Source organism: Bombus flavifrons, chromosome 16 (genome assembly GCF_040668555.2).
Source record: "Bombus flavifrons isolate JBK064 chromosome 16, iyBomFlav1_principal, whole genome shotgun sequence".
Classification (NCBI taxonomy): domain Eukaryota; kingdom Metazoa; phylum Arthropoda; class Insecta; order Hymenoptera; family Apidae; genus Bombus; species Bombus flavifrons.
The window spans coordinates 7,476,745-7,492,023 of NC_138457.1; the positions used below are offsets into that span (position 1 = coordinate 7,476,745).

The 15,279-nt window shown below is 36.0% G+C and overlaps 1 protein-coding gene across 4 annotated transcripts; it reads right to left on the bottom strand.

Moving 5' to 3' along the window:
- Positions 1 to 5,413: 5,413 nt before the first annotated feature.
- On the bottom strand, positions 5,414 to 13,146 carry Twi (twist). Of its 4 annotated transcripts, XM_069129374.1 has the most exons (3): positions 10,286 to 11,305; positions 8,001 to 8,162; positions 5,414 to 7,935 (listed from the first exon to the last, which is right to left on the bottom strand). In XM_069129374.1, the coding sequence occupies exons 1-2, from the start codon at positions 11,139 to 11,141 to the stop codon at positions 8,026 to 8,028; spliced, it is 993 nt and encodes a 330-aa protein (XP_068985475.1). In that variant the 5' UTR covers positions 11,142 to 11,305; the 3' UTR covers positions 5,414 to 7,935; positions 8,001 to 8,025. The 4 variants fall into 4 exon arrangements, with proteins under 4 accessions (XP_068985475.1, XP_068985474.1, XP_068985476.1 ...); XM_069129373.1 differs by having other exon boundaries at positions 5,414 to 8,162; positions 10,286 to 13,146; XM_069129375.1 differs by having other exon boundaries at positions 5,414 to 8,162; positions 10,242 to 11,310.
- Between the last annotated feature and the right edge of the window lie 2,133 nt (positions 13,147 to 15,279).

Consider the following 15,279-nt stretch of genomic DNA (forward strand, 5'->3'; position numbering starts at 1 on the left):
AAGATGCAGCAGTGTGATTTAGAAGGTCGTGAGTCGATTAGGAACAGTTCGAGGAACCGTTCCTGGTATCCATTTCCTCACAGCAGTCGAAAAAACGATTTCGAAAATAATTAACTGGCGGGGACGAGCTCATTACGCGGCTTAATTAGTTGCCACTGGTATTTGTGTTCCTGGAGACTGCCACAGGAAAGCTTGACTGAATCGGCTACCGAATTATGTATGTCGATGTTCCCGCTTAGAGAACGCGCCTTTTATTAAGTTACCCCGCCTCCGGTTTTCAGCTGGGACCGTTTCCTGTAATACTTTTTCCGCCCAAACAGAAATGCTTCTTTGGTCAAAAAGTATCGTTAATGTCTTAATAAATAAATATTAATAAGATATTATTAAGAAAATCAGATTGAGGACTAATTAGATTTCTGTTTTTATAGATCATGAAAAATACCGAATGAGGAAATTAATCTTTTCTATAAAAGAACATTATGACTGATTAGCAGACTGCGTATTTATGAGCAACTTGAAGGTGTAAAAATGTATCGACAGCACATAGCATGCAAAATTATATGAAACATTTAAAGTATACAACTATCTTTTCAGTTATAAGTGCTTATGAAAATTTATATTTACATAAATATCCACTTATTCAAATCATACATACGGATCATAGTAGACAAGTTATAATTTAATTAATTGACACTAGCAAGATTGAAAATACCTAACTAAATTGAAAATTTTAAAATCTTGACTTATACTACTATGATTTTCAGTCTGCCCAATGATACATGGATATGCAACTTTTAAGTAACGTTGTGTTATTGAAGGTTCAGTTAGAGAATGGATGAAAATTTCGCCGGTTTCTATTTTTATCGACATGTGCCTGCGACGAAGTATAACCAGCAGGGTGGTTCCTTTGCCGGTGTATTTACCTACGTCCCATTGGAGTGGCGCAGCCCGTCGCAAAACGGTTTACTGGCCGCGTAAAACGGAGCACCGTGCCATTGGATCGCCCCCATACAGATATATATACATGGTGTGCGAGTGAGGAGGGTGGAGGAGGTGGTGGTCGTACTTGGCACTAACGATGGACGATTCATCATCCTGGGGGAAAACGAAAGGAGTGACAGAAATTGCGGTGATTTAGTAGGAAAAGACAGAGAACAGATGTTTAACCTTTCCACCGTATCTAGCCCCTGCATAGCCTCTATCTGCCTACTCCACCGTCTACCTTGTCAGCTTCCAAACGTTCTTCGTTTCAAGTATATATCTATCTTGTGCTGATTTTTGGACAAGACGAGAAATTGCTAGATACTGGATGAAACATTAGAGTTTCAAAATTAGGAAACTTATGGTAAACTTAGTGATTTATTGGAAATTTATTGATTACTGACTTATTGGAAAAGATTTATACTTATATGGAAAACTTATCTTATTATGTAATGACTAGATATCATCTTCACATGAATCTTACCTTGAAACTTGTTCTAAATACTTTTCTGCAGATTTTAATCAACGTAAGCCTAAAGCAAATTTCTTAAATTTTATCTGATACCATAATTTTTAAGCGGTTCTCTTCATCGATGAATATATAACATTATCAGTGTATTAAATGAAAAAGTCTTCTATCCACGAAACGGAGAAGAAGAAACAGAAGAAGAAGATGAAGTAGAAAAACATAGTACAGTCACGGACGCCGATGGCAGGATTTCCATCGAGTTCTCGCGTTCGTAAATAAACCGGTGAAGCGTGGTGGGTCGCTATGTTTAGGTTAGGTGGTTTCTCAGATTTCTGGGATCACCATGGGAGAATGTGACAGGTCTTCCAGCTACCGGTCGGTTGCTTTACGATCACAAGTACGCTTCCAATTCACTGACGACTGCGTTTTGAAAAGAGAAAAGTGAAGAGATAGCAGCTATTCTTTTTTCTCCTTCTAAAAAAAAATCTTTCTTGGTCTTGTAATACATATCTACCTTTGTGGCTTCGAAGTCCCTTTGCACAATTGAATTAATACTATTAACCTAATTCAGTAGTAATAAGATTGGTAACCAAAACAATCAACATTGAACAAGTGGATTTTATAAACTATAAGCTAACTGACTGTCCTATTTGATGCGTAATTGCAAAATCGGTTTGTGCAATAGAAATTTATAATTTAGAACCCGGTACATATCAATGCAATTGGTGACTTATGGTATAAAAGCATCGAAGAAGTTTATTCTCCCGAAAGGAACATTGAATCAGGTAATGTATTGGACCGAACTCCTACTTTTAAGTCTTAAACTACTTAAACACACGATTATTCAAAATTCATTTCAAATTTTCTCTCAATTAAACATTATAGGTGAAAATGAAACAAACGTCAGAAATTGAATTGAAAATTTCGCCAGAAGAAGTAAGATATCCTTCTAACATGGAAGGGAAATAGTGAAGACTAGTGAGTATCAGATGAGTTAGTAAATTATTATGCAAATGGCTGGAAGAGATCTATTTTCTCAACGAAAGCATTAAACTAGGTACTACATTCAGGTAGACCTCTGTCCTCGAATCTTAATCTATTCATACAACACGATTATTCAACATTTATTAAAAATCCCCTCTTAATTCAACACTTTAAATCAGAATGAAATAAACATAAGGAATTGAATAGAACATTCCGTTAGAAGAAGTAAGACTGCGTGTCCTTCTAATATGGAAGAGGAATAGTGGAGGGAATAACATGTCGAAAAGATCGAAACGAACATCCGGTGTATGTTGATTGGCCAAAAGACTGGCGGTTGACATCGTTTTTAGCCAATCGGACAAACTGGGCGTCGCTAGTTGCCGTTTCCTTGCAATAATATTTGCACTGGCTCGTCTAATCCATTAAGCCTGCCATCGGCTGACGTTTGGTAAATTATTTATCGGCTCTCCTCCGATGCTATTTCGTCCCTACTCCGCTTCGCCTGTCGTTCCTCGTCTTTCCACGATGCTTCTTTGAATTTACGATCTGGGAATATCCATACATTTCGCGTCTGAACTCGTTACGAGTTTTCGTGACGTCAGCTGAACATTACGCGACCATCCCCGCACTTTGAGCGTCGTCGGTTTCCGCGATAGAACTTCCGGCGTTGTTGGAACTCTGATGTGGGTACTGAGCGTGAAAGCATATGTCAAATTTTAATACTTGGAGTATTTCTGTAAATACTTGGAATTATCTCGCGAATTTCTAAGATTCTTCCGATTATCGGAGATTTGAATTGCAAAAGCGTAGAATTCCAAAATTTAGAGTTGTAAGTTTGAAATCGCAATGTTCTTCTTGGTCAATGTCTTAACATAAATATTTTTCGTAGTATGTGTGTATAGTTTGTAGTATAATAATTAATATAATTTTTAAATATTTGATATACACTAGTATATCGAATTAAGTATTTGAGAAATACTCTGTAATTTAAGAAATTATTATTTTCATTTTTCATTGATATATTAAATTTGTAAATTGAGAAAGATAGGGGAAAGGATTATCAAGGTACAAGAGAGATTTATATACTTAATAGTAAATTTTATTGCAATTCTCGCAATAGATATAAAAATACTGTACATTAGAAAGTCATGCAAGTGCACGCTGATAGATAGTATTAAAAAATGCACTTTGGCATCGTTTTAAGGAATGGAAATCCAAGTGTTCACATATCATAGGAAACTTTTTTGTAAAGTTATATTAATTCTCAATAAGAATATATCGAGAGTTAAATAAATATCTCAGTGGAGTGTAGCTGTTTGTATAATTAAATGACCAATCGGAATACGTCAACGAATCTAGAATAATTTTAAAGAAAATGTTAAACTTGGAAGAAAGTTTTTATCCGACTTAAACTAAGAATCTCCACCGAGGATTTTAATTTATAATTTCTATTCTGATAATATAAATATATTATATATATGTATGAGAAGAAATTTTTCGAAGGAATTTTTTCTTCAATCTAAGTTAGAAAAAAAATTCTAATATTTAATAAGTTTCGAATATTTACAGTATTTACAACATTGTTTGGTGATAATTCGATGAGGAATAAATTATTGCGACTTCCGGCCACTTGCGATAATGAAGTTAAAAGTGAACTTGTAAGAAAATATACATGCATTTTATAAATATTACAGTCTCTTTGGTTGAGAATGTACAATTTGGAAGTCTACATAATCTAGTATGTACAGGATTTTTGGTTGTTCTAGCTGTATGTACAGGATTTTTGGTTGTTTTAGCTGTATGTTCACTTGAGATGTTCTTCAAAGCTTATAATTAAAGAGTTTACTATCATAGAAGGTACAATTTATGTGAAGAATTTTATAAGGAAGTGGAAAACATTAGCAATCTCGAGTTGTACATTGTACATTACTAAATGACCAATGTTAGTTTTTAATAATTTACAATGCAACAAAAGTCCCTACATAATTATAGATTTTTATAGAACCAAACTTACTCGAGATTACTTTACATATATGTGTAAAATAAAATTATTTTCAAAATTCTCGTAGTTCTTATGAGATTAGAAGTTATTGAGTAGTCTAATACCACTTACTTTAACTACCTATATCTAATCCATCTTTGGTTCTATCATTTAGCCTACTTGAAAATTAAATAACAGTATAAAAATCTGACACAATCACCGATGGTTTGCAATTGTACATATTTGCGTGATGCATATTCTTTTAAATTGAGAAAATCGGATCTAAGGTATTAACATTGTGCAGACCTGAATGAACACAGGATATAACATTCAATATTTATGAAAATTTTACTTCAGTTGAACTAACAAACGAATTAATTGAAAAGTACGTTGTTACACCCGCTGTCGAAAATTCCAATTAATAATTTATCATTTTTTAGATACTGAGTATTGAGCCCAGAAGAAGTGAAAAAATTGTACTCAGATGACTCAGTTTTGGCGACTAATTTTATTACTGACAAATAATGAAAAGGAATACACGGTTACTAAACCTTTTTAGTAAAATCTTTGAAGACCAGAAAAGGAAGATTTTTGGAATAGTGAAGAAAAGATAATTTCTTGATTAATTGCGAATAAAATAAAATTTTATGCTTGGACTCTGGATCACTTACTCTGGACTTTCTTACAAAGAGAAAGATATACTATATTCTTCACTACCAAATATAAATCTTGAAATTTAGCGATATTATACTTGTCATCTCATAAAAATTTTTTAATAACCAATAATACCAATAATTCAAATTCTTAACAGAAATTTGAAAAGATATAATTATACAGAATAAAGAAAGTGACAATCTTTAAGAAAAATCTTTGAAAAAAAAGTATTTTTGCATGAAACATCTTCCAAAACTGGTATGGTCTTTCAACGAAGAAAAAAAAGGAACACGAAGAAAGGAGAATAGCATTCTGACAGCTTCTCAAGGGGGACACTGATGGCACCTCGTTTGGAGGCAGGCTTTTTTTCACGAAGATTCAGTGCGGCAATAAAGACGCTGGCGGATTTAACGTAGCGTGTCTTCGTTAACCAAGTCAAACGCGGGCTTAACTTTTCCTTCTTGCCTTCTTGGTTTAAAATAACTGTTTGCTTTCGAAACGTTTCACGTAGAAACTCAGAAACAAAGCTCTAACAGAACTTCCATTCTAACTGTATGATACATATCTGGTCAAAAATTGTTCTCTTCTTTGGAATAAAAGAGAATGATGAAGAAAAAGAAGAAGAAACGTATGAGATTCTGACCGACCTATCGGCGCCAAAATGCTCGTTAATGCTTCTCTGCCGGTTGTTTTGTTTAAGTTTCATCTACCCGTCGGAGCAGTTAGAGCTTGTTTCCACAACGTCGAGACGTTAGCCTGCCACGATCATCGAGGCTCGTAAAAAAAACTCGTAAAATTGTAGCAATGACGCTACTGTCTATCGTGAATCTGGGAAAGGAAAATCGGACGAGTTCAGGGAATTCCTGCTGGTGCTTATTGTATCATTTTGAAGTTATCCTGATGTATGTATAATTTTAATGAAATTTGCAATTGAAAAATTATTTATATGAATTGGTAGAAATTCTGTATTAAAATTAAAAAGTTAGGAAAATGCATTATAAATGCCACAAGTTTTCTCCTTATTGTTGATGAGACTATTGTAGAAATTTACATTGGTATGAATTTGTACAAATTACTAAAAATTGTAGTAGAAATTAAAAAAAAAATCGGCAATATTTGTTTAGAATAGAAATTTTATATTCACACTGTTCTGTTTCTCTAGTTGTCAATTGCAGAGCACGCGACCTAGCTGACTTTTCATTTTAGAAGCAGAAGCCTCCAGAACCATAAATTCACCCTAATGGACTGGCCAGCTTTTCGAGAGGTAATGAAAGTAGCAAGAGAAAATCATTTCGGGAATCTCGGCAATAATCGACCATTGAATGACTTCATTGTACGTAGGAGCCCTCTTCCTAATGTTTGCAGGCAAACATCTTAAAAAGTATCCACTTCAACTATATCTTCTCTGATAAATTCATTTATCACAGTAATACAAAGAAAAATAAAAAATTATTATGGAAATTATAAAATCTTTAAATATTCAAACTTGCAAATTAATTAAATATTTCCAATAATTGGATTCATTAAAATTTATAAATGCTCACTTTTACTATGAAATTACAGATACCAAGAGCACCAATTAACTAACCGAGGGTACTAATGTAACTATAAGATCATTTTGAACCATTTTTCATCATTTCCGACATTTAGATTCGTTAAAATGAATAAATCTCCTTAACCAAATTCCAAGATCACCGACGTAACCAACATGATGATTTTGGACGATACCTCATCACATTGACGGAAGCGAGAAGAGATCAGTTAATAAGATGCTCCATACGCTTTCACACGGTACAGAAATTGCGGAGGAATTGGCTAGCCGGCCAAAGCCACTCCACTGTTAATAGAGCGACGTGGAGGCGTAAATTATTGGCTTACATTATATCGTATAGACCTAACCGTTGATCTATAGCGGCGTAAAGTCGACTGTCGCGATTATATTTCAAAGAGCGGTCAATAAAGCACGTCACTGGCCCTCCACTACGAATAATTGCTGTTAATTATTTATGTACAACGGTCAGCAAGTGTGACAGCATCTCTTCGCCATCAAATCTTTGGTTTTTCCATATAGATTGCTTCAGAATATAGTATATATCACTCAATAGTAATATGAGAAGTGAAAAATTCAATTTTTGGCCTTGAAGATGCTAATTGGTAGACTAGATTGGATGGTCGCGAAAATTCAAATTTGTATAGATACAACCAAAGATGTAGAAAGTAAATATGACAAATGCTTCTTTTGCTATGGATATTTTATATATTCTTGCACGGTATGTGCATCCTGTATATTTTTGCATATTCAAATTTCCTACAGATACAAGTATTCACAGTGTACAATTAATTTCAAACCGTCAGTTTATATTATCTTCTTCCGATCAGTCGTAATTTCGTTATTTTCGTGCCAGCGAAAATAAGAAATCCACGCATGACTTTATAATGAACTTGCGTGATTTCCACCTTTTTGTGATAATATGTTATACTCCTTAACCTACAATATCGTGCGAGAGACGTGGTATGTTGATTGGGCTAAACATAAACAACACGTGCGAGAGACGTGTTACGTCGATCAGGCCAAACATAAATAACACGTATGAGAAACGTAATATATCGATGTTATTGATTTATTATTTATTTCAAGATAATAAATCTCTTGTTCAATGCTCAATCGGTAGTAACTATTTATCAAACATCTTGCAAATGAGAATTAGTTGTATCTTACACATGCGTTTACATATCAGAGGCGACTGTGCGATTTACACAATTTTGAACGTTGTTGTTGTTTACCACACGCTATTTGAACTTGTATTTGAATGAATTGTACGGCATGGGATTAAATAATCGTCGAGCCTTCTCGAAGCTCTGTGTCCTGAGATTTATGGAAGTATTTACACAGCGTCCAAGCGTTGATTAGGGGTTTTAAGTAACTTTTACCTTGTTGAGCGTGACACAGACTTCTCTAGAGATTCGAATTCCAGTCATCTTCCATTCTCCAAACACTAAAAGCGTACGAGAGTTTCTCGTGGGCCATGTAACTGCACGACGACGAAGTTATTTCTCTGGCAGCTAGGACAGCGCTTCTTGGATTTCTTTCGCCTGGAAGAAGACAGGAAATCGAGCTTGATTAATTCCCTCTGGACTTCATCCTTGGGCCGGTGTATACTGTAAGGAATGAAATTCCGAGTATTGGAACGAGAAATGTCGAAAGTTCAGACTCTCGAATTGCAATTTTTGAAATTCCAGAAATATGCAATCGCAAGGATAAGAATGGCAAAATTTAGACTTCAAAAAGCTCAGAATTGTTAGAAAAGTTTAGAATTCTAAAGCTTAGGATTGCAAAAATTTGAAAGCCCAAAGCTCAGAATTGTAAAAGCTTAGAATTTCAAAGGTAAAAATTGTAAAAGTTTGATATCTTAAAGCTTACAATTCTAAAATTTGAGATCTCAAAACTTACAATTGTGAAAGTCAAAAATCGCATAGTTGAGAATAATGAAAATTGAAATTCCAAAGCTTGTAATACCAAATTTCAATATCCTAGAAGCTTACAATCCCAAGAAGAATTCTCCATTTTATTGAAACTCCAAATATTGTAACAGGAAATACTAAAAATTTCAAAGCTTGCCTCTATACATTGGGATGAAAAGTAAAAGAATGAGAGCTGAAGGATCCATGTTCCGGCGCAAGCAAGTAAAAAGAATGCACGTCGAGACGAAGGGAGAAACGTCATGGGATATCAGTTAAGCAAAGTGAAAAAGAAACATGGAAGAGCGGTATTCGCGGTTGGAGCGCTGAAAACGGACCAATCGTCGTCTTCGGGACAGTTAGCGTGTCTCGATATCTTTAGTCACCTGAAGTTATGGTATATCGTCGCCATTTGGTTTGCACTAGGTCGCCTTGTACTCTGTCAATCCTGGCTAAGATACTGGGATGCAAAAAAACTAATGAAGACACGTTCCCCCTTGCTACGATATCGACAGAAGCTGTTTTTGCTCCGAGAAACCATCATAAATCTCATAAAGACTTTAATTTTAAGCTGGAGAGAGATACCAAAAAATTGGCAACTTTATCTTCACCTTTGTTTAAGAAGACTATGGATGTATAAATTAATGTTGAAATTAGGATAAGAGATCAGTCAGCTTGAACAATAAGACAGGTTTATCTATCTTTGAAAACCTTAAATATTCATCTTTAATAAGCTATTCTAAGAATAATCTAATTTACTATAAAACTTTTTTTAGGTTCCGTCGCAGATCTCTCAATTTCCATTAACTGAACAACGGCAGAAGCTTAATTTATCCTTAGAAACCATGTCATAATAATTTCTTCTATGTTCTATCATAAACTTCTCAATTCTCATCTTTATCCAAGATAATAAGAAAGATCCAGCAACATGCTAAACATGAATTAGGAAACTAAGTAACCTGGACAAAGAAGAAGAGATAAATTGTTTCATGTAAACAAATGCGGCTTCCAGAAGCTTCGTAGAAACGTTACATCCCCTGTTTGCTCACCTATCAATTTATAAACATTGTTTAGCTGATGACAAACCGAGTCGAGTGAGGAAAGATGTTTACCTGAAGGACTAGCTCTAGGAATGACACAGATACTTAACATGGTTTCTGACATTCGAATCGGAGGACCACTTCTTCATGGGGGTCTGTTTAATTACGGGACTACTTTAAACAAACGCGAGCTAGTTTCTATAAACATGTGCTCTTGGCTGAAGAAAGGTACCGACGGAGATTTTGCTACTTGCTATCAAGCATCGCTACTTCGATATTCGGATATGTTTAGAGATGTGTAATACACCATTCATCTTGATAACAATGTTTTTGTATCGGAACTGAAGCGCTCAAATAGAAGAAATGAGTTCATATTTATTTTCACATAAAAATTGAATGTTTGAGAGAATATTAAAATTGAAAAATTCGATGGAAATTTATCATCAAATTGTCATATTACTATATTCTTAGTAATTTGTCAACTTTTAATTGTTTAATTTATTTCACAAACAAATTCTTTATATTGGGCCAGATTATTAAGATTTCAGCTTCGAAGATTCTAAGATTTTACTTATTTCAATATCTGAGTTTCAATGTTAGAATCAAAGAGTTTTGAATAAAAAGAACAAAGCGATACTGATTACATACTTTCAATTGCTTTCAAAATACATACATAAATTGAAGGAATGCGAACTAAAACTCCACCAGAAGACTCACCACCATCCTCGCCGCCATCGGTGTTTTCCGTGTTGCAGTGTAACACCTGGAACAGGAAGTCGATATACCTAGTGGCCAGTTTTAGCGTTTGAATCTTGCTTAACTTGTCACTGGGCAACGTGGGTATGATTTTTCTGAGCGCAGCAAACGCCTCGTTCAAACTCTGAGTCCTCTGTCTCTCCCTCACATTTGCCATCACTCTCTGAATGTGTATTTCTTCAGAAGTTCCACTCTTTCTTCTAATATTCTTCGTCGAGGCAGCACTGTTTTCACTACTGCAAGACTTTCTTTTCCTTCCATAATTTTTCTTCTCTGCTTGCTTGCACCTCTGCTCTATATCAGGCTTATATTCAATCGCCTCCATGTGATGGTAGCCCTGTTGTGCTTGTCTAGGTGCCATCTCTTCACCTCCGGAGGAGTACATCTGTGGTGATGGTGTCAAATAAAGACTTTGTTCTTGATCTCTACTGTGGTCTGATAAGAATCCTGGGGAATTATCATGGGGACGCCTGTCATAATCGGTCTGAAGCTCCCTCAGGATCTTGCCATTGGGATGTTCCTGGTACCTTTTCTCGTCAGAGTTTTCATACATCAAGTAAGTAGGTTCTTGATATACCACTTGGTGATGGTGATGATGATGAAGATGATGATGGGCTTGATATCCAAGCTCCTCGTCATCTCTATGTTCCGGAGGGCTACTGAGATCCATCAAATGCTTTGAAGGTGAAAACCTCTCGTAATGATGAGGAGAATTGCTAGCAGAGCTGTCAGCGCTATGTGGAATACCAGAGCTGTCGTTGTTATCCAGAAGATAAAGTCCTTGGATCCTCTGCGCCTGAAGACTCACTGGCTGCATATTTGAAATCCACTTTGCAGCTATTTTCAACTAATCACCACTGTTGGATACACTGTAAAGGATACTATATAACGGTACACGGGGTAGTATGACTGGTGGCTAAGGTTACCAATAAACATACGTCTCTGCTCCAAAGTTCAGAGTCGTCTGAAGGAACCGGCCCTCGGACTGCCTCTTCATGTCAACCAGGAACCCCGCCTCCGGCTATAGAATCGTACCCCTACCCTTCACCGCGTACTGCTCCCCTACCTGGCCCCTCTGTCTTCCTAACCTAATCCCTCCCTCGTTCTGGGACGGTTTCTTTTATCCGTCGCGTCCATCAGTCCCCACCCACGAGATTCCTCTGTTGGAAAGAAAAAGATGCACTGAAAGGGCGTTTGGGAGGTTGGAGAACGCGATCGGGCATCTACAAAGTTGTAGCCATTATCAAAGAGGTAGACAGACCCGGGAGGGGAGAGATGAGATGGGTGAAAGTGGAATTTGGACACTTTCAGACGATTTATATTTTTTTCCCATTTAGTTCCCCTGATTTATCTTTTTTTTTTTTTGTAATGAAGTCTCTTCGCTTCTCGGATAAAGAAGAGATTCGAGTGCATGAGAGTATAGTTTTGTATTTGTGAGATATGCTACTTGGAGTTTTGTTTCATCTGAGTATTTGGTTTTCAGATCTTGTTGATGGAGATTTTATAAAGTTTTATGCGGAATGATTGATGATCTCTCTGTGTTGCCTTGGTGATCTTGATCCGCAAGAGTGGAGAGGCTAGAAAGAGAGAGTACAAGTTGGCTGGATGATGCGTGCGAGAGTGATGGTAGGCTGTGAGTTGGGAGAAGGAGTGGAAAGGGAGATACGATGGAGAAGGATAGAAGGCTTGAGGGACGACCCATGTTGAATATTTATATCGTGAGGAGCCAGTGAGAATAAAGCGGGGGATAGCCAGGAACATGCTCCGATGTGCGAAACTTTGCATTCACTTGGCGCGAAAACGCGCGATTCCTCGGCTTCCTTTCGTTACTTATCATTGTGATAGCGTTCCTTTCTTCGAGTATGAATCTTTCTTCAGATCCCTTTTTTTTTAACGCCATACATAAATCATTTATTGATACCCATTTAATCATAACTAGATGATAATTAACTATCATACAATAATATCGACTCATCTCTACTAATTCATCTCATCCATTTTCAATTTTAGCGTCCATAGTCAGTATTTTTTACAATTATATTCTCCCAATTTGCTTCTTTTATTATTTCTCTATTTAATCCTCATTAGGTTTAATTATCCTGATCAGTCTAATTATAAACCACCCCTAAAATATCAATGTACCTCTACTAATCCGTTTCATACATCTTTTTATATTCGTTTCATCCTGGAAACTGCCTCAACATATACTCCTCCATGCTCTACCACTTGCATGCATACATAAACCAAGCACCATAAATCTTCTCAAGCAACAATGGTGTAACTGGAGGCATCAAGTATCGGCGCCTAGGTTCGCAGACGTTTTAATCGAGGGTAGACTGAGATTGGTGTGTTTTCGCGGATTGAAATTAATGCATCAGGCGTGGAACGATTGAAAATCACGCGTGGAAGAGCACAACTCCAGCGTGGCGAGGTTGGGTGATGGATGACCAGGCTGGATTGCCGAGACGTGTTTGTTGTGACGGACGAAAGCTCTTTTGAAGGTGTCTATAAATTCCGCGTTTCGAGCTTCCACGGGTTCCACGGTTTTCCTACCCGGTGCCGTGATTTACCATTCCCCGTTCAGCCACGCCTGTGTAAAATTTAGTTGTGGGGGTGGCGACTAAGCCAAATGAATCTCTAGATTCCTCCTTAATCAGGAAAATCTGCTTACGCTAATTCCAAACTTTTACTGCGCCAAATTTCTTCTATGATTCGTATATTTCTCGTCGTACGTTGTTTCGGTTAATATTTTACATATAAGTAAAGTATATAGTCTTTTTGTTATTTTTAATTTAAATATCAATGTAAGTCTCTGTAACAATCAGTTCGTGTAATTTTCTTCTAAGTTTGAAAGTTTTGTTTTCTCAATTTATTTTCTCTAATATGTTATTCATCTGTTTACAGTTTCGTTTTACATATAGCGATGAATAAGATCTGGCATCAGCAAGAATGAGAAATTTTTCATAAATTTTTGGAATGGAATTTTCCCATAAATTGTTACACGTATTACAATGAAAAGTACACGAAGATCCATTTTCAGTGAAACGTACGTATTGGCTCTGTAGACTTAATTTCTAAGTTTATTATCAATTTCTTCCTTCATTACAATCTTTCACAACTAATAACAAAAATTCTCATTTCAAAATGGAATTCTCATCTCATTCTCATCTTGCAAGAACATAACCTCAAAGAGTAAGCATTATTACATTAAAATACTTCCATGTCGTCATTAATAGGTGTTAAGCCAAGGTAGCAATCTATAGAGAGACTTTCGAACGTTTGAGGAAGTCTCAGAGCAAGCGTCTGGGTTTGTCGTCAACGTCGGAACACGTTTATCGAAAGTGAAGACATTAGCGCGGCTTCATCGTCTCTCCCGTTCACTTCTGGGAAGCGAAACGACCAAGCAGAAAATCCCGGATCCTGGCTCGTGGCCAACTGAAAATCAGATCGCCAATAAAGAGGCCGATAAATAACGCGGCCAAACACCAAAATAATACTCGTTGCTGATCAAAGTCGAATAACTCGCGGCGTTTTCCTGACCCCTCTAGCCTTCCCTTGCAGCTGAAAACCTCGAGGGGTTTGGCCACGAATCGACCTGATTTTTTGACAGTTCTATGCTTATACATACAGTGCCTCGTGAAAGTATGAATTATTACAAAGACTCGACTTATCATAGAAAATATTTATGTACACACCTATTATGCGTGTTATATAAAACATTTTAAAGTTTCATTATCGCTATAAAGAGACACGACTAACGATTATATTGGCAAAAGGAGATCAACGTGAAGATGTATATAGAAATCACGAGATAATGGCTCCATTGAATATTCAAGCTTAGTAATATTAGGTTGTTTAAAACGTTCCTAACTTCAAAAAGTTAAAGAAGATTAATCTAGAACTTGAATTTTTGCCATCTATAATAAAATAAAAGGATTAAAATATATTTTAAATATTTGGAGGCAGGAGAAAAAATTAATATGAATTTCAGTCACATAACATTATAAGACATTAAGGTATTTTTATTATTTCTGTTTGTTTCTTCTCCTTAAAAGATTTTTTATTAGTTAGAAATGAGAATAATGCAGTTTTGCAATGTAGTAAAAAATACTTCAAAAATTTGTAGGAGACGAAATTAAACGAGCATCGTTATTCAGGGTCTCCTGGAGGAGAGTCCATCTACGCAACACACAAGGGGTTGTACACGTGCGTGCGCGTTCCTGCCGCACGCACCGTTTCACGATATTAACGCGGGCTTAATTGCGCGTACTGGGGCGCATTTAATCGGTGCACATGCGAATGTGTGCCTCGTCGTGCACCGCTGCAGGTTAAGAGTCTTCAGAGGCTCCTTTTTCTGCCAACGACTACGTTTTATAGCTTCCTTCCTTGCCCATGCTTTCGTCGAAACAGGAAAACAAATTGATATATATTCTTCTTCGTTTTCTTCACCTTTTTTTATCCCTTCAAAAAAGATGATTATATTTTTCTGTATATATATGTAAAAAATTGTTTAAAAATACCAAGTTTCATTTAAAAAGTAGATTACGTTTCATGTTGAAAAATTATTTAAAAATTCCTGGTTTCAAGATTAAGCTGGAGTAAGCAAAGACGTTTTATATTATTAGCAAATAATAGCAAATAATATAAGCAAAAAAGTTTTATATTATTCCAATTACATATTTACTGTGATATGTCCTTTATATTCTTTTAATTATGTTAATATTTTAGGTAATATAACTGTTACAAATTGGAGTGGATATCCAAAAAGTTCAGCAATACTGGCGCAAGATGATCTAGACAAGGTGACCTTTCGCATAACATACCAAACGTAATGAGTCGATGAAATTGCCGCGGAGAGGGAGAAGCTCTTTTAGATAAACAGCTATGTGCACGTATTTTTACCTGTCGCTGAATAGTATCCGATTAGAGACAAGGGTCATTCAACTTAGTTCCTT